At 34.2% G+C, this 20,128-nt stretch overlaps 1 protein-coding gene across 1 annotated transcript; it reads right to left on the bottom strand.

Moving 5' to 3' along the window:
- Window positions 1-9,977: 9,977 nt before the first annotated feature.
- LOC140440855 (facilitated trehalose transporter Tret1-like) lies at window positions 9,978-19,918 on the bottom strand. The gene is made up of 2 exons (XM_072531215.1): window positions 19,763-19,918; window positions 9,978-15,192 (listed from the first exon to the last, which is right to left on the bottom strand). Exons 1-2 carry the CDS (start codon window positions 19,848-19,850, stop codon window positions 13,862-13,864), a joined length of 1,419 nt encoding a protein of 472 aa, XP_072387316.1. The 5' UTR covers window positions 19,851-19,918; the 3' UTR covers window positions 9,978-13,861.
- Between the last annotated feature and the right edge of the window lie 210 nt (window positions 19,919-20,128).

Genomic DNA, 20,128 nt, shown 5'->3' with positions numbered 1-20,128 from the left:
AAAATAGGAGCAAAAAAATGAGAAATTTTCAATTGTTTTCAGATTTTGTTAAATAAAAAATTTAGCACAGGGTTTGCGACTGGCGCACATCGTGATTTGGGCACATCCTGAAGGAATTCCAGCAAAAAAATTGCTTCCTATGAAAAATGTCCAATCCAAAACAGATCCCGGCTAGACGTATATTCAACATATTTAATTTTTAAAACAAAAAATGGCTATTACTGTTTGATTCCTTAGCATATTTTATTTAATTAGAAGGCTACAAAATAAAATAGTGTAGGGTAAACTGGTCCATAGTGGGACGCGGTTCATAGTGGAATTTTAACTCTCCTGGCTATTTTATCATCGCGGTAGAGCTATATCTCAGTATGCTATCATAAAAGTGCAATTAGTACTATGCGTTTCGATATTTTGGAAATTCAGATGAGTGATCAACTGAAAATTTTTATTTCCTTGTTCAGAATTTTTCGAATAATTCGCCGAAATCTATCCTATTTAACTTGAATTTGGTATGGATATCTGAAGCATACATAACCTCAATATCATCTTATTTTGTTTAAACCCAGCTCTACCAGTTTGATAAAATTTTTGGTCATTTGTATTTTGAAGCCATGGTCTTAAGTGGGAATAAAAAAGCGGTCCATACTGGGATATGATAACATAATGCTGTCTATGCTGAAATGCGTCCAAAAAGCATGGTGTAAGCAAGTCGGCTCTACAGCGCAAACTGAAGAAGTTCAAATTAGTTAATGAAGCCAATGAAGACAACACAAATGATTTTGAATATGGACGAACCCATGGTTTCAAAACAATATTTACAAATAGAGAGGAACAGCTATTGTGCGAGTACATAATTAAGGCTTGTGAAATGTACTACGGCTTAACATTAATACATACTCGTGAATTGGCTTATAAGTATGCCACTACTAACAACAAAACGGTGCCTCGAACTTGGCACGAGAAAAAACGAGCTGGAATCGAATGGTTGAATAATTTTAGGAAACGACACCCTATGTTATCGCTTCGAAAACCAGAAGTAACTAGTCTTGGCACGGTCACCAGCTTCAACAAGCATAATGTGGCTACATTTTTCACACACTTGAGAAGTGTGATAACGAAACATAATATCCAGTCGAACTAGATATACAATTGTGATGAGACTGGTGTCACCAATGTGTATAAACCCGGGAAGGTACTTGCTAGCATTAAACAAAAACAAATTGGAAAAGCGACAAGCGCCGAAAGAGGCACATTAATAACAATATGCACTGCAATGTGCGCTAATGGGACTTTTGTGCCTCCATTCTTTGTATTCCCGAGGACAATATTTAAGCCTTTCATGCTTACTGGGGCTCCTCTAGGATCAGCCGGTGCAGCGTTCCCTCTGGTTGGATGACGGAAGATAATTTTTTGAAGTATATAGAGCACTTTATCAAACATGTGCGATGCAGTAAAGAATTCCCAGTTCCCCTAATTCTTACAACCATGAGAGCCGTTACGATGTTTGTGTGCTGAATCTGCGTAAAGATAATGGGATTATTTTATTGACATTGCCGCCCCATTTCAGTCATAAATTACAACCGCTCGACGTGAGCTGCTTCTTTCCATTTAAAGCTATTTTAACCAAGGAGTTGATGACTGGATGCTAAATCATTTTGCCATACCTATGAGAATTTATGATGTTTGTAATGTTGTTGGTACCGCCTACCCTAAAGCATTTACTCCTGTTAACATTCTCAACGGATTTTAAAAAACAGGCATAGCACCCATTAATTTCCAAATTTTTTCAGAGAGTGATTTTATGTCATCTTATGTCACTGATAGGTCCGAAGAAAATGAAAATGGTAACGAATATAAGGCTAACGAAGGTGTTCAGGATGTAGATGTTCAGGATGTAAAAGAACCACGACATTAGAACCTCAGCAAATTAGGCCACATGCCAAAGCTGCTCCTAGGAAAAACTTTAGGAGAAGTGGAAAGAAGCTACAGTCAGCAGTAATAACAGACCACCCCCATAAAAGATGCCATAAAGGAACAGCATAAAGAAAGACTGGCTAAAAAAATACTTTCAGAAAAAAAAAAGCAGAAGGCTAAAAAAGTTAAACGTCAAGTTTTTAATGACGATATTAGTTCGAACAGCGATGTTAGTGAGGAGATTTGCAACGATTCTAGCGATTTAGAAAACTTTACATCAGAAAATCAAGATTTGTCTATTTAAATCATGACTATGTTATAGTAAAATACATGACAAATTATGTCGGTCAGGTTATTAAGATAAGTGGAGATGAATATAATAACTCTTTCATAAAGAGAATTATGGCCCGCAAATTTGTTTTCTCCGACAAACTCAATGTAGATACCGTAGAAGCAGAAGATATTTTACTAAAGCTGCCTCCTCCTGCCATTAGTGGAAGTACAGCTAGGGCTGCTCGCCAGTTTATGTTCCCTGTGAATTTTTTTCAATTTAAAATAGATTAAAAGAGTTCTTTTGACTAAAAATCCCACTATGGACCACTATGATTCCGACAATGGACCATATAGTGGTTCATAGTGGGACGAGTGGTCCATAGTGGGACTTGTTGAACATTTATTATAAATAAAGGATTACTTGAAATTAATACTAGTTTGCTTCCTTACGTCCATACCCATGCATAGGCACCCTTATTATAATCTACAAACGCTTAATCAAAGTGCTATACAGTTTAAAAAAAAACATTCCACTATGGACCAGTTTATCCTAATATCAAAAATTACAATAAATAAAAATTACGAGTGCACTTAAACAACATTGTCTAATATCGGGTATTATGCCCTATAACAATAATAACTGTTTGCGTACCAACTGGAAGGGAAAGGAACGAATTTTGAATAAAAACTTGAGAAATACGTTCATATTTTTCACGAAGCATACTTCTGCAAGTTTTGCAAGTTCTGTAAGATTTTTTAGCCGGCCTGGTTAACTTCTAACCCTACGAGAAAGTTTATCCCAAAGATGTTCGATGATATTCAGGTCAGGGCTGCAGGCTGGCCATTCTAGAGTATTAACTCCTACTTTCTTCAAGTAATTTGTTACGATTCTTGCAGTATGCGGCAATGAATTATCGTGTATAACGACGAAATTGTCTTAAATAAATGGACCAAATGGAACTACTGCTTCTTTTAAAACATCCACTATATATCGGTGAGCATTCAGGGGGTCATTGATGAAAATAAGTTCAGTTCGAGCTTCAAATGAGATTTCAGCCCAAAGCGTGACACCACCACCGCCAAACTTTTTTTTTCTGGGACATACAAACTTGGGCATATCTTTTATGCCTCCATCTCAAAACCTTCTCTTGGTTATAGTCAGACTTCAAACAGAAACACGATTCATCAGTAAAGAGAATTCGGCTCTAATCCTGTATATCCCAGTGTTAATGTTGTCGACCAAAAATTAATCGAATTCTACAGTGTCTGGATTGTAATCCGGGAACAATAGCGGTCTTCTTGCCATTAGTGCTCTTTCACTAAGACGTCTTCGAACCGTTCTTTCACTTAGATTTCGAACCTCATGCAGACGATTTCTTGCAGCAATTGCAGTGGAACGGCGTTTTCTTAAACGTTCCATCACCATAAAACGATCATATCTTTGCGAGGTAACTCTTCTACGACCAGAACCAGGTCGACTTAAGTATGTACCAGTCTATATAAAGCGATGGAAAGCTCTCCCTACTGTAGTTATCCGAATACCAAAAGTTTCGGATGCATAAACTTGACTTCTTTCGTCTTGTAGAAATGCAATAATTCGAACAACATCCGTAGATAACACCATTTTAGTTACTCACTTAGTCGTTTAAAAAGCCACGGTTGAAAAGCTAAATTACTGAAAGATAAACAGCGACTACAGGAAACAGCAACATAAACGGTAAAACTGTCAAAAACAAGCATACATGATCGCAAGAAATATTTAAACAGTGCATAAAACTTCCAATGAATTTTTATTTTCGAAAATTGGTAGGGTGGCCACTTTTTTGCCGTTCAGTGTATATCTTATTTTATAGAACGGTAATGACTATATTGATTTAGGGCCGATTGTTCGGACGCTAATCAAAACTTGATTGTAATCAAATATTTAATTAAACTAAAATACGTCCCATTTTAAGGTTATGTTGACTGATTTATTTTATTCAATTTTATTATATTGCGTTTTAATTTAAAATAAGCCATAATTAAACTGTTTCTGATGTTAATTTCATGTTTTTATTTACAAATCAATAATAATAATAATAAGCATTTTTAATAATTTTGACAGCTGCTGTGACGTATTTGATTGTAACTAAATATCGGCCCTTAATCTTAAAGAACGTAGAAATGAAGTAGTTATGCAAAAATTTTTTATGCAAACTATCATTTTTGTCCATTCGGGATGTTATTTTATTATTATAAACTTTGCAGAGGGACTCAATAGTAGCGTAAATTTCGTGATCGTGACTAAATTCCGCCGCCGCGTTATCCGCCATCTTGAGTTAAAAGTTTGACCGTTTGTGCTCAACATCTCTGCTATTTTTAACTTTTCGACAAAAATGGTGAGAACAGAAATTATTCCAAATGCGATATCCCACAATTTTTTACTGGAATTTTTTTGTGCGGCCGATATTTTCCGAGTTAATGGCGACTATTTCACTAGGCTATTTTTAGCTGATAAAACGTCATATCAACGCCACGTTTCCTACAAACAAAACTCTTTCCTGCCCGCGATTTATCAGCGCCAAAATTATGACAGATCCGTCCCGAAGCTGTCTGGTAATTCTATTGTTGTCAGTTTGACAAACGTCATTGAGGCGCAATCAATTTTGGGCAGATATAATGAATCCAGACGAAAAATCAAGATTTGGATGCCAGTCATGGCACACAGAGAACACACAGAGGTCCAGAAGCTCTATTTAGACAGAAATTTTTGAGTTCCCACGGGTGAGAAATTTTAAGCTTGAAAGATGTACATACTACCATAAGGGAAAAATTGTTGAGGATTATGCCTTTAACATAAAAAAAGGCAATTGCAAAGACTTTAAAGAGTTGTCTGTAAAGTCAATGTGAAATACTACAGCAAAAATGGTACAAGAAAAATATTTTACGGAGTACGACATAAAAATCGACCCTTTCACAGATATATATTTCAAATGTGCAAGATTGGCCAGAGATACCAAGCGGAGGCTTTAAAGAGTCAATAAAAAATAAAACTCAGTTCAAAAGCATTATATACCGAAGAACTATTAAAAATAATCCAAAACTACGACAAGAAAACTTCCGATGGAGCACAAAACAAGTTTTTTCACCTTTGCTCATTGAACTTGCTTGGAGAGGCAATAAACTGCAAGATTTACTTTTTTCAGAAGGGATTTGATGTTAAGGAAGAATTTACGGGCCGAATTAAAGACGACAGCATTTTTTCCAAAACAAAACAAGGCAATTCGAAAAGTTTGGCAAGCAGCAAGTGGCTGGTAAGAAATTCATCAAACGAAAATTTACCCAGTTAGATTATTTTTAAAATTAATGGAAAAAAGAAGACCAAAAATTTCATCAGACAGACTCTTTCTTACCGTTCACCCCAACTGGAAGGATGGATCTTGGTTCAAAAACTGTCCACTTGGAATCAACACTGTATCTTAGTGGACAAAAATGTCAGCTTAAAAAATTGGAATAGACACAAAGAAACATAAAAAACCAAACCATTCTCATCGATCTTCAGCTATGTCAGCCTTGTTTAAGCAAAGTTTTTTTGAACAGTAGGTGATTAAATTAACGGGTCACTAAAATGCAAGCTCTTTAAAACCATATCTGCAGCTGGACTTCAGTCACCACCAGAAGTTGAAAAATTTTCTTTTGGTTTTATTCAAGTTTGTTGCCTTTTGGCAATTTTCGCTTATGAAATTTTAACAAGATCACCCGACTGACTTAACTGTCAAAATTTAATTCGCGAAAATTGCCAGGCAACAAACTTTCATACTAGTCGAAAATATTGCCGACAAAATTTTCTTTCTTATCATATTATAAACGAAATTATTGAACAAGCACAATTATTGAATTAAGTATCTCGTTTATTATTAACTTTACATAAATGAACATGAATGTACATAAACAAAAATTAAGAGAATTATCATCATCATCAGTGGTGCTACAGCTCTAGTTGAGCCTTGACCTTCCCCAGTCTATTTCGCCAGTCGTTTCTGTTCATCGCCAACCGTTGCCAATTTGTCGCGCCGATTTTCCTTGCGTCCTCGTCCACACCGTCCCTCCATCTCAGTCGTGGTCTGCCTCTACTCCTATTTCCCACTGGGACCGATAATAGAGTTCGTCTGGGTGGGTAATTTTCATTTGCTCTTGACACATGTCCAGCCCATCTAAGCCTACCTATTTTTATGAAGGATATTACATCTCTACCATTTACTATTTTTTTATACTTCTCGTACAATTCGAAATTATATCACCTTCTCCAAATACCATTCTCACAGAATGCGCCCATTATTCTTCTTAGTATCTTCCTTTCGAAGACGAGCAGAAGATTTGCGTCTGTTTTGGAGATGGTCCATGTTTCTGACTCATATGTCAGCACTGGTAGGATAAGTGTTCTATATATTATTAGTTTGGTTTTCTGGCTTAAATTTCTGTTTTTTAGCTGCTTGCTTAGTCCAAAATAACATTTGTTTGCTAGCAGTACCCTCCGTTTTACGTCTTCAGATGTGTCATTATCGTTTGTTATGAGAGAACCCAAATATGTAAACTTATTTACTACCTCAAAATTATATTGGTCTATACTGAAGTTTTCTTCGGCGTTTCTAGCTCTATCTCTGTTATTTGGAATAGATGCTAACATTTTGGTTTTTTCCTCGTTTATTTTAAGGCCCATATTTTGTGCGGCTGTCAAGAAGGTGGAAGTCATCTCTTTAAGTCCTCGTGTAGTACGTGCGATCAAATCCAGATCGTCAGCGTAAGCCATAATCTGCGTTGATTTATTAAAGATTGTTCCCCTATTGTGTAACTTGGCATCTCTTATAGTCTTTTCTAACGCTATATTAAAGAGAAGGCACGCCAGCGCGTCTCCCTGCCGTAACCCTGCATATGTTTCAAACGCTTGTGACATATCGCCTTGAATTTGCACTCTGCAGATCACTTTACTCATAGTTGTTTTTACGAGCCTTATTAATTTATGGGGAATGTTAAGTTCATTCATGGCTTCGTATAATTTACCTCTTAGGACGCTATCATACGCTGACTTAAAGTCCACAAAGAGATGGAACGTGTCAATATTATATTTATTGGTTTTTTCTAAGATTTGACGTAGCACAAAAATCTGGTCAATTGTTGACCTACCTGGCCTAAAACCGCTTTGATACTCACCAAGGATTTCTTCCACGTACGTACTTAAACGGCTGTACAGGGTGTTGGAGAATATTTTGTACATTGTATTCAGAAGAGTTATACCCCTATAATTTTTACATTCCAACAAATCTCCCTTTTTGTGCAGTGGACATATGATTCCAGTGCACCATTCCTCTGGCATTTGTTCTTCTTCCCAGACTTTGACTATTATGTTGTGAATTTGGTGCATAATGCTGTTACCTCCATGTTTGATGAGCTCTGCGGGGATACAATCCACTCCTGGGGACTTGCTATTTTTGAGTCGTGTGATTGCGTCTTTCACTTCAAATATTGAAGGAGGTTCTACGTGAGTGTTATTTCTTGGTTTTTGGGGTGACGCATCATTTTTCACTTCGGTATCAAGTAGTTCTTTAAAGTGCTCAACCCATCTGCTTTGTACTGCGTCAGCGGTATTGACTATATGTCCATTTTTGTCTCTAAGAGAATTATGTTTTAAACAATTTTGATCTTTTATTTTTTTTTATAAATCTATGCTTAAGTCAGTACGTATGTACCAAACCTTGCAGGGATTGGTTTTTGGGAAATCTTTCTGTCCAAATCTCGACCATTTTTACGTTTTTGACAAACCGTTATGAGCTTAAAATGTAGCAATTGCGATTTGTTAAATAAGTTGAAAATGTTGTAGATACTGAGCCAAAATGGTTCTGCTTTAAATTGAAGATGGCGGCTAAGGCGGCGACGGGATTCAGTCGCGATTTAAAATTTACACTACTATTGACCCCCTAATTATGCAAGGTTAAACCTTTTTTCGTCCAACCCGACTGGATTATTTAATCTTAAATAAGTATTATATAAAAATGAATTTAAAATAAGAATAGTGCTTCATTTGCACTGAATATATGTCAACTTGAGATCAGTCTCGTCTAAACATATACTTATTTTAACAAAAGGGTGAGTTCAAAATAAAATTATCTTTTATATTTGATTTACATCTATATTTTTCAGAGACAGGCAAGTTAAAATTTTAAATGCCGTCATATGAAATTAGTATTTCCACCACCAGAGCAAAACCTAGTACCTTCTGCTCGATTACATATACAGGCAAGATATCAACAAAAATGATTAAACACATAAAATAGAAAGGAATAATACCAGCTTTTAGAACAAACAAGAACTTAGGCCAATATATTAAAAAAAAACAAGAGCCAAAATAAAAAGCACTTTCACAGTGGTGTACACATCGGTCAAACTGGTAGAAACTTTAACAAGCGTATAGCAAAACATAAAAGGGGTTTTCGATAATAGAAAAACAGATTCTACATACTCACTTCACCATCTAGATCATAATCATCCTTTTAATGACAAATTTCAAATTCTTCATATCCAAAATAAAGGCGTTAAGCTATCTTTGTTAGAGTCTATGCATATTAAGAAATTAGAAAACAGAAATAATTCTCAATGACCAATTTGAGACAGTTTTCTATTCGTCAATCTATTTAGTTAAAGACTATAAAGGTAGTCTTTAATATACTAAGAGATCACTTGAGAAAGACACTCTACCGAAACCGCTGTAGTGATATAATAATAAATTTTGTGGAAATTTTGAAATCAATGTTTTCAGTGGTTTATTGTTACATATGATTTTAATTTAGCACTTACGCAACTGCAAATAGTTTCACCAAAAAATAGAAAATAGCCAGTACATTCACACGTCTCCGTTTAAGTCACATTCTTAATAGCCTTCATGTACTGGTCGTTTTTAAAGGATTTATTAAAATTAGGCAGCAATATTGCTTTTTGTCTAATATTGTCGTTCATTCTGTTAATCTGTAAGAGTGAGGTCAATTATAAATGAAATATTATTTCTGGAGAAAATCAACAAGTTGATTTCAGTGTTTTAGAATATTTTAAGCATAAAGAAAATTATGGATGATGTCATCTGCTAATCTCAAATAACTGAGCTTAACTCCATTTATGTTGACACCAGGCTATTCGGTATTCTGTCAATGCTTTCTCGTAGTCGACAAGTATCAGCAACAATGGTTTGTTCTATTCTGCAGACTTATCTATCAGGTTCTTTATTACTTGTAAGATGTCGTTAGTGCTGTATCCCGATCTAAATCCAGTTGGTTCTCTCGGCTGATAAAAGTTAAATTTAGCGTCCAGTGTTTTTTTTGATAATTTTTGTGAAAAATTTATATATGTGTTAAAGCAAACTGATAGGATGGTAGTTTTTAAGATCTGTCATGTTTCCTTACTTGTGTAATACAACAATGCCTGCATTGTTCCATTAGGAAGGGGTTTTGCTTGGTAGATGCATTCGGTGAAAAGTTTGACCAAAACCTGGATTATTTTATTTCCACCTAGTTCGATCGCCTCTATGACTACTTAGTCATCGCCAGGTTTGTTATTTTTCATTTCTAAGAGGGTCGTTTTGATTTCGTATGGAGTTATTTCTGGTATTAATTGTGATCTTTGGTTTCTGATTTTTCTGACAACGTCGGATAATTCTGATATGGCACGCGAAGAAGAGGAACCACTGTCCTTTCGAAGCGTTGACGTAAATTTTGTAGGTAGTTGATATACTCATGTAATAAAATAAAATACTGGAATTCCATTTAGTATAAAAATATATTTTTTAACATATAGCATTACATTTCATGTGATATACAACACATATAAACATTAAAAATAAAAACATACAGCATGTGCTATATTTATATATTACAAAAAAGATTATACTAATAGAATGGCATCTCTTTGTTTAAAATTTTTTAAAAGCAAACTACACATCCGTTCGGACTCCTGCCCAAACGTTTCCAAAAATTATAAGAAAAAATTAAGTTTAATGAAACACTGTCTGTTCAAAGAGAAAAACATAAAAATAGACCACATGTAACCTCCTATGCAGTACAACCAGCTGTAAGAGAACATATAACACCTCTAGCCTCTAATACTCAATTCCTATTCTCACCTTCAAGAAGTGTGATCTTGATTACACGGGTGAATCTCGGTAAACCTGAGCAACCCTATTGGAGATTGGGTAACCAATCCAAATGGAAGGTACTGTCAGGGCGAACTCGGAAGGGAGAAAGCATTGCTTATTCAGATGCTATAGCCAGCAGCCGTGGTACTGGACTCGGGAGCAATAGTCCGATAACCTGTTCACCTTAAATTCAACTATCACGAATGCTACGAACTATGAACTAACCGGACGGACCAACGGACAACGACCAAAGCTACGTAATAAGAACTTAATGATTGATTTGCGACTGGGAACCTAAAATGTCCAAACCATGCTGCAGGCAGGCAAAATGCAAAGTATTGCACAGGAACTATTGAAGTACGAAGTAGACATAGCATCAATCCAAGAAATCAGATTTAAAAGTCATCGTTGCATAAATAAAAAAAAAACAGTATGTACTACTGTGGAGCAAAAGACAAGGAGACTTTGGAGTAAGTTTTATGGTAAACCATAAATACTGCAGGTCAGTATTGGGTTTTACTCCAGTTAATGAAAGAATATGCAAAATACGTCTATGAGGAAAATTTCATAATATTACAGTTATTAATATCCATGCCCCAACAGAAGCAGCAGATGAACTAGTAACCCATCAATTCTATGACCAACTACAAGTAGAATCTGAAAACGCACAGAAGAGAGATGCAGTTATAGTCCTGGGTAATATAAACGCGAAGTTGGGAAAAAAGCCAATATATGCAGAATCATTTGATAAGCATAGTTTACATGATATTACCAGCAACAACTTTATAAGAGTGACACAGTTGGCAATGGCAAACAAACTAAGAGTTTTTGGTACATGTTTTCCTTATAAAAATATTCGTAAAGGAACCTGGATGATACCTGGTACTAATAAATTTAATCAAATTAATCACATACTATTATCTAAGCGATGAGCAACCTCCGTAACGGATGTTAGAACTTGTAGAGGTGCAAATTGCGATTCGGACCATTTCTTGGTTAAATCAAAGATAAAACAAAGAATATCAATGGTAAGAAAAGAGAAAGAGGCCAAACAAAGAAAACGGAACACATAATATATGTTTTAAAATCCTAAAAAGAAGAATGAGGTCCAGCAAAAAATAAAAGTAATAATAAATGAAAGAGGACAACAAAACAACATAAAAGAAGAATAAAATGTCATCCAAACAACAATTACAAATATGGCAAAAGAAACTTTAGGTGAAACCTCAAGCAAAAGAAACGAGGAATGGTTTGACCAAAATTACCAAGAAGTAATAAATGGCAAAAATATAGCTAGACAGAAATGTTTGCAAAGGGATTCCCGATTAAATAGAAGGGCATATGAAGAACTCAGAAAAGATGCAAAGAAAATATGTAAAAGGAAAAAAAGAGAAATGTTGAATAGAAAAATACAACAAATTACAGATTATACAAGATTGTACAAGAACAAAAACGGGACCATTATCAGCAAGAAAGACGAAATAATGAAAAGGTGGAAGGAGCATTTTCAGGAGCTGTTAAACCCAGAAAAAAAAAACAAAACGAAGATGAAGAAATAATTCACCACACAGCAGAACAACTAGTTGAGCAACCAACATTGGAAGAAACGATAAACGTCATAAAACATCTTAAAAATAACAAAGCACCTGGCACAGATGGAATAACTTCAGAACTGATAAAGAATGGATATGCGCCATGGAGGCGTATCCATAAACCAATCGACCGCATATGGACACTAGAAGTCATCCCAGAAGATTGGAAAGTAGGAATCATACTTCCTATGTATAAAGGGGGAGACCAATGACTCTACAAAAATTATAGGGGCATAACAGTTTTAAATGTCGTCTACAAGATATTATCAGAAATTATATACAGCCGCCTGGAATCGTTTTCGGACGAGATGATTGGTGAATACCAATGTGGCTTCAGACCAAAGAGGTCAACTATAGACCAAATACATATGTTAAGAGGTAAACTTGAAAAATGTGTTGAATATAACATACCTATTTACAACTTGAATATCGATTTCAAAGAGGCGTTTAATGGAGTAGATCGACAAAAGATGTTAAAGCAACTATCTATGTTAGGGATACCTAATAAGTTGAATAAACTTATCAACAACACTTTTTAATCTAACTTTAGAAGCTGTTGTTAGAAAACTGGATATAAACGGCTGTATTAATACAAGATCAATGCAAATATGCGCATATGCGGATTATGTTGCCATAATAAGCCGCAACAAAAGGGTATTAAGCGAAAAAGTTATAGAACTAAAACGAGAAGCTGCTACGTTTGGTCTATATATAAAAAGCAAAACAAAATATATGGAGTGCACAAAATCGAATCAATATCAGAATTTGAAGGTAGACAATCATACCTTCAAATATGTCTCCACTTTGCCCTACCTAGGCTCAATAATAAATGACAACAACATCAGTCAAAAAATACAAGCACGGATTCTTAGCGGTAATAAGTACTTTTATGCATACAAATGAAAAGTAAGTTACTGAATCGTTAGTCTAAGCTTAGAATCTACAAAACAGTAATTAGACCAGTGGTCACATATGGATGTGAAATGTGGACCCTCTCAACCACTGAAGAAAACCAACTGAAGAATATTTGAGCGCAAAATACTAATGGAAATATTTGGACCAACCCAATGCAGCAATGGTTCGTGGAGAATTAAAATGAACCACGAGCTGGATGAACTAATGCAGAGAGCAGATATTGTAAGATTTATAAAGTCACAAAGACTAAACTGGCTTGGTCACCTAGAAAGAATGCCAGATAATCGAGCTGTAAAAGTAGTCCATAGATGAAAGCCCCAAGGAAACAAAACAAGAGGAAGGCCCCGTAAAAGATGGATAGACGACGTAGAGAGGGATCTTAAAACCATGAAGATCAGGCAGTGGCGAAGGAAGGTATTCGACAGGGCAGAACGGAAAAACATTGTTAAGCAGGCCATAACTCACAAAGGGTTGTAGCACCATTATAAGAAGAAACAGAAGATCGTTTGTTAAGTGAAAGTTGTGAAAGTGTTAGTGGCCAGTCAATGAAAGGGGTTGATTGTATTGGTCCTATAAGAATTCTAAAAAAATGGAAAAATCCCGCCACTTTCATTTATTTAACACCTTTATAAATTTATTTAAAAAGGTGTTTATTTGCGGCAAAATACAAAGATTGCATACGAAATCTGAACTTTTTACCTTTAAAATGCATTTTGATATTTGTCGATAGGACAAATAAATCAAAAGATATCAAATTTTTACCGTCGAGCTGATGCAAATTTTATTGATCATTGATTTTGCGCGCGCGCATAACTGACATTCAAAATCGACAATCGTTTCAATCGTTGTTTGTCAGAGAACGGTTCATTCTACACAAAAAGTGTCTATAAACATTTGGTGACTGGGGTGAAAACATGGAATACAACTTTATTCGGGACTGCCATTCAGTTGCATAATAATTTAACTATAAATAATATAACGAAATTATTTGGTAACCTTATTTAAATTCTTACTTACTAAGAATACTTTGAATTTTCTTAAAACTCTTACCTCGAGTTTCTGGTAAAAACATTAATAATAATATAAAACCGCCGAGTGTTATAATACTGCATAGTAGTATGTTAACATGAGCACCAAACTTTTCAGTTATTAATGGGTATTCAAAACTCAAAACAATTCCTATAATACGTTCCACCGTAAAAATTGTACCTATTGCCGTAGCTCTTACCTCATTATTAAATAGTTCTCCTATAAGAGTAATTGGGAGATGTGACAATCCCAAAGTGTATGATATAATCCAAAGAGTTATACAAATAACAGGTAATAATTTAATACTGTTTAAAAGAGGCAAGTTCATATGTTCTACATAAAAATAGAAGGCTAGTAGAAACAACATCGCCGAACATCCAGCAGAAGCCAAAAGTATGAATGGTCGCCTTCCTATTTTATCGACAATAAAAAGAATCACAATAATTATTGTTATTTGAACAGCCCCTACTATAAGGCAGATTGTGGTACCTGACACCGAAGAGTTGTCTTCAGTAAACCTCGGCACAATAAATCCCATAATAAAAAACAAACCTGAAAACTGTTGAGTGGTTAAAATTGTAAAACACAAAAGTAATGCTTTCTTTGTAGATTTATCTTGAAGGAGAGATGAAAATTTTTCTTCACTAGGTGTGGCTTCAGAACTTGTTTGTAATAAGTAAAAATCTCTTTCAGGGTCACTATCTTTTTTGTAATATCTAAGTTTTCTTAAAGTACTTATACAATCTTTCTTTCTATCCTGCAATGCCAAATATACAGGAGTTTCTACCATAAAAAAGGAAAATATTATTAGAAGTAAAGCAAGAGTCGCAAAAATAATATTAAATAAGCAGAAATTACTGAAAACTGCTCCACAAATAAATGTTAGCATATTACCAACTGGAATCATGAGAGAACTTAAACAACCCACCCAACCTCTATTTTTATCTTCCGCAATTTCACACCCATATATTGTTACGGTTACTAATCCACTAGATATTGTTAATCCTTTTATTGCAAAAGATATACCTAACATATAAATATTTTGTGTAAACGCAAGAGACATATAAGATCCAAAAAACAAAACGCCAAACAATCGTATACCATTTCTTCTTCCAAATTTATCTAAAACTCTTCCTATAAATATATTACTAATAGCTCCAGAAACCGCAGCTGCTGTAAATACTAGAGACGTTTCAAAAGGAGTAATTGGTCTTCCTAATGGATTCACTTCAGCATCAGTTGAAGTCAATATTGGAAAAGCAAATGAATACCAGGCCAGGGCGCTTCCTGATATGATGCCTATTAAGTTAGCTAAAAGTATTAAATATAATTACATATGCACATTTGTGAATTAAAAAAGATTTGTTCTAGTACTAATAAAGATTTTTGTAATTTAACTTTTTTTTAACATTTGCTCTAACTACTTGTTTCCTATTCCTTAAGTTAGATTGGAACCAATTCAAAGAAATACCTTAATCTCAGTAGAAATTTAGTTTTTTTTTAATAAAATGTCATGATTTACACAACCAAAGGCTTTGGCACAGTCACAAAAAATAGTGGCAGTATCAAGATTATTGTTTAGTGCTTGATATATCTCATGTAGTACAGAAAACAGCATCACTGGTACATTTATTAGATAAAAAGCCGAACTGACGCTGTGATGAAATGTTGTTTTCAACGAGAAAGTAGATAAGTCGGGAAATTTTATAAGAATTTCAATAATTTTGGATAGGACCGGTAGTAAGGCATAAGGTCTATAGTTGCAGACATTCGATTTTTCACCACCCTTATGAAAAGGAATAATAATGGCTATCTTTAGGCACTCGTGAAATAAACCTTTTTCAAAGGAATCTTTAATTAGTGAGACTAGTACTTTCAACACATTTTTTGGAAATTTAAGAAAATTTTTTATGGGTAATCCATCCGTACTAAAGGAAGATTTGCTTTTGATATTACCAATTTTTTGGAACAGTTCAGATTTATCAATTGATCTTATAAAGAATGAATTTGAGACCCTTTTTGAATCGGTGTGATAGGACATAGGATTTTGTTGTGGTTAAATAGTTCACGTTATATTTTTACACACATTAACGAAGTAATAATTTAGATTTTCAAGGTTTTTAAAGAGAAAATGTTTGAGCTGTGTTAGTTTTATTTTAAAGATTGTTTATTATGGACCAATTGAATCTTGCAACATTTCTGGAGCTTCCCAGATGATTTTGAGAGTACATTTTTTAGAAGTGGAAATTGAAACGTCAATAAACGTACGTTAAGCTTTAATTGTGGCTTATTCCCATTTAAATAGTAACTAATTTAAAATGCCACAATAAAATAGCTTCAGAACAATATTTTTTTAGCTGTTTTGATAAGTTTTAGATATGTTCCTCTGTACTTGGAGATATATTCAGTGACAAAGACGTTGGTAGTAAATTTCTTGATGTACAGTAGTGAACTCACATTCTTAACTGATATGCGGATACCTTTAGTAGTCCAAAGTTTGTGATCTTTTGACTTAATTGTAATTAAAGGAAATGCCTTATTGAAAATACAGACAAGCCGATCTAAAAAATCAATGATATTATAGTCCACGTCCACAGAGGGAAAGTGCCACCCAGAAGTCAAGCACACATTTTGAAATTTATGAAAGTTCTGAGCGCAAAAAATCCTTCCTAAACGTTGGGGTTTCAAGGATAGTTTGTTGAGAGTGTTAAACTTGATATACACTGCTTCAAGATCAGATATGCCAATAAACCATAATTAAAGGTTAAAATAAGTTTATTGAAATTCTTCAATTTTCTCTTCGGAAAGCGTTCTCAAAATACAAACAAAAATTAATTAAAAATATTAAGCTAAGCTGCCAATTCTAAATCAGAGAACCTAGAACTGTCATTCATATATTGACTGACTGCAAGGCATTACATTGCAGGCTGGCAGACACTTTTGAGAAACTAACAAGTGACTCAAACCATATATAGTACTCCTCCTCTAAACCAGTACAAGTGGTAAAGAGTCCTTGAATTCTATATTGGATATTGTAAATGAACAAATTTACAATAATCTAATTGGCTTCAGTATGACCGGTTTATAATAGACATCTTCTGCGAAAATAAGGAAACGAAGAGATTTGTAGCGAGAATGGAAAATCACCTAGAGGGACTTGTAGAATTCACAGATAAATAGAATCTCAAGATCAAGAAAAGAACTAAATTTATTCTGTTTAAACAACTAAAAAAAAAAATAAAAAAAGAAGAAAAATCTGCCATGATAAAAAGGAACAAAATCCAAGAAAGAAAAGGAAAGTCGTCAATTACCTAATTTATAAGAAATATACATTAAATCAAAATAAAGGCATCAGTGTCAAAAATTAAAGTTAAACCTTGTATGTATTGAGGACCAGCCCTCTATCGTAGTTTAAGAAGATCCAATTTTACTAGGCCTATGTTAGAGGAGTGATATTGTATGCTATTGCAGTATGGCATTTTACAGCAAAGATTAACTTTAAAAAACTAATAAGAACAGAAAAAGCGTACTGCTATCTTATTATTTAGCGATCTTAATGACAGAACAGGGTTAAAATGCAAGAATTTAATAGATGGTATTATACACTATTGTGTGAATTGACCGTGAAAAGAGGGACCAGAATATTCTACCATCAGTTCACAAGACGACTCCTTAAAACGAACAACAGGGTGCAGACCGAAGATAAAACTAATAAAAACTAGCCTTTTAGATGAACATTATTACCGCTGCTTATCGAAAATGACGATAATAGAATGATACAAGAAGAACCACAGGATAAAACAGAACCGAAAATAATATGTGCGAATTACAACAAGCAATTTAAAATGCAAGGAGCGCGAAATGAGTAGGCCCAGAGCTAATTAAATGCATTGACGAAAAAACACTGCATATACTTTTGGATCTGTTCAACAAAGTATGTACAACAGGAGTAACACCCGAAGATTGGTTGCTGTCCACGTTTGTGACACTACAAAAGTCAATACATGCGACAGAATGCTCCCAGTACAGAACAATTTCCTTAATAAGCCACACACTTAAGATATTTCTCAAAATAATACATGCAAGACTATACAAAAAAAGAAGAAGCTATAAATGACACCCAGTTTGGATTCAGAGGAGGACTAGGAACGAGAGAGGCCATGTTTGCTTTAACGTTCTCGCGCAAAGACGACTAGATATGAACCAGGATCTCTCTGTCTGCTTTATAGATTATTAAAAGGACTTTGATAAAGTACGACCTAGCAACTCGTAAAACTGTTAAAAGAAAAGAATGTGGATAGTCGAGATATTTGGGCTAATGTCAATCTTTACTGGAATCAAAAAGTAAAGATTAGAGTCGAAAATGTCGATGCAGAAATTATAGAAATCAAAAGAGGTGTTAGACAGGGTTGCGTGCTGTCCCCATTTGTATTTAATCTGTAATGCAAAGCTAATTTTAAAGAAGCAATATCAGAGGAACAACAAGGTATATCAATAAGCGGCAAACCTTGAACAACATAAGATTCACAGACGACACCGCTGTTTTTGCAGACAGTCTAGAAGCACTACAACGCTTATTAAATAGATTACATCAAGTCAGTATAAAATATGGAGTACAATTGAATGTTAAGAAAACCAAGTGCATGATTATTTCTAAGCAACATATAGTAGGAAGGCTAGATATCGAGAAAAAACAAGTGGAAAGAGTGAATAAATACAAATATCTGGGAACCTGGGTAAATGAAAACAATGACCAAGATAGAGAAATAAGGACACGCATTGACATTACAAGACAAACATTTATAAAAATGAAAACAATGTTTGTTAATCGAGACCTTTCACTGGTGCTAAGGATAAGCGCCTTAAGATGCTACGTATTCTCGAGTTTGTTGTATTCAATGGAAAGCTGGACACTAAAAGTGGATAATATAAAGAAGTTGGAATCGTTTAAGATGTGGTGCTATAGAAGGATTTTGAAAATACCATGGACTTAACGAGTTACGAATGCATTAGTGTTAAGAAGGTTACAAAAGGACTGCGAGGTCATCAAGCACATCAAAACAAGAAAGCTGTAATATTTAGGCTACATTACCAGAGATTCAAAATATGATATATTAAGGCTCATAATGCCAGGTAAAATCAAGAGTAAAAGATCCATAGGAAGACGAAGAATTTCCTGGCTAAGAAACCTAAGAGAGTTTTATAGTTGCAGCTCAGTAGATCTTTTCAGAGTAGCCGCCAATAAGGTACGGATAGCTAAGTAGTTGAGATCATAGCCAACCTCTGATAATATAAAATTAGAGTAGTGGTATTTTGAGCAAAATAGTTGGTTTAGACTAGAACTTGTAGAGGTTTGCACGGATAGTTGTAAACGAATGGCAATGGACTTAAGAAACTGGCAACACAGACCAGGGCAGTCAAATAAAGCCTAAATAGCATGACCTATAATCATGATCATTTGTTTGCATTTTTTAAATCAATCGACTACCACCTGATAAAACAATGCCTAAAAATAAACCTAAAGAAATAATATAACCTTTTTTAAATTTTTCGATGGATCACAAAAGATGATAAATTTGTTTATATTTAAATGGGAATAAGCCACAATTAAAGGTTAAAATATGTTTATTGACGTTTCAATTTCCACTTCGGAAATCGTTCTCAAAATACAAACATTAGTAAATTAAACAAATTTTTTGTTTAAAAAAAAAAAAACAAAATTGGAAATTGAAACGTCAATAAACGTATTTTAACCTTTAATTGTGGCTTATTCCCATTTAAATATAAATTAATTTAAAATGCCACAAGAAAATAGCTTCAGAACAATAATGATAAATTTGTATTCTAAAGAATAGAACAAATTAATAAAAAATTATGTTACCTGTAAACAATGAAAAGTGGAACATCCATGGCCAAGTTCTGCCATTTTCATGTATTATATTTGGTTCTTCAATATCTACTTTTTTCATTATTTTAATAAAACAATTTTTTTATTTTGGCTTGGACTTAAAGTTCTTAATATGCGGTTAAATTGCAAGACAAACTATTTTCTTAATTTAATTAACCGATATCAAAGTTTATATATTTTGATAAAGAATTCGATAAATTTGTTTATTTATTTATTATTAGAAAATAAAGAAGAACATTAAAAAAGGCCGCTAATAGGTTGCAGCATATTACCTCATCAGTTAAGATATGCATAAACACAAATGTTCTGCGAATGCACCTTAAAAATATTGTGAAATGA

Source organism: Diabrotica undecimpunctata, chromosome 5 (genome assembly GCF_040954645.1).
Source record: "Diabrotica undecimpunctata isolate CICGRU chromosome 5, icDiaUnde3, whole genome shotgun sequence".
Classification (NCBI taxonomy): Eukaryota; Metazoa; Arthropoda; class Insecta; order Coleoptera; family Chrysomelidae; genus Diabrotica; species Diabrotica undecimpunctata.
This window is presented reverse-complemented; position numbering and strand designations above follow the sequence as displayed.

Coding starts and splice junctions, on each gene's coding strand:
- LOC140440855 (XM_072531215.1), bottom strand. CDS start 19,850: ATGAAAAAAGTAGATATTGAAGAACCAAATATAATACATGAAAATGGC. Junction 15,193..19,762: donor CCACTTTTCATTGTTTACAG/GTAACATAATTT, acceptor TAATACTTTTAG/CTAACTTAATAGGCATCATA.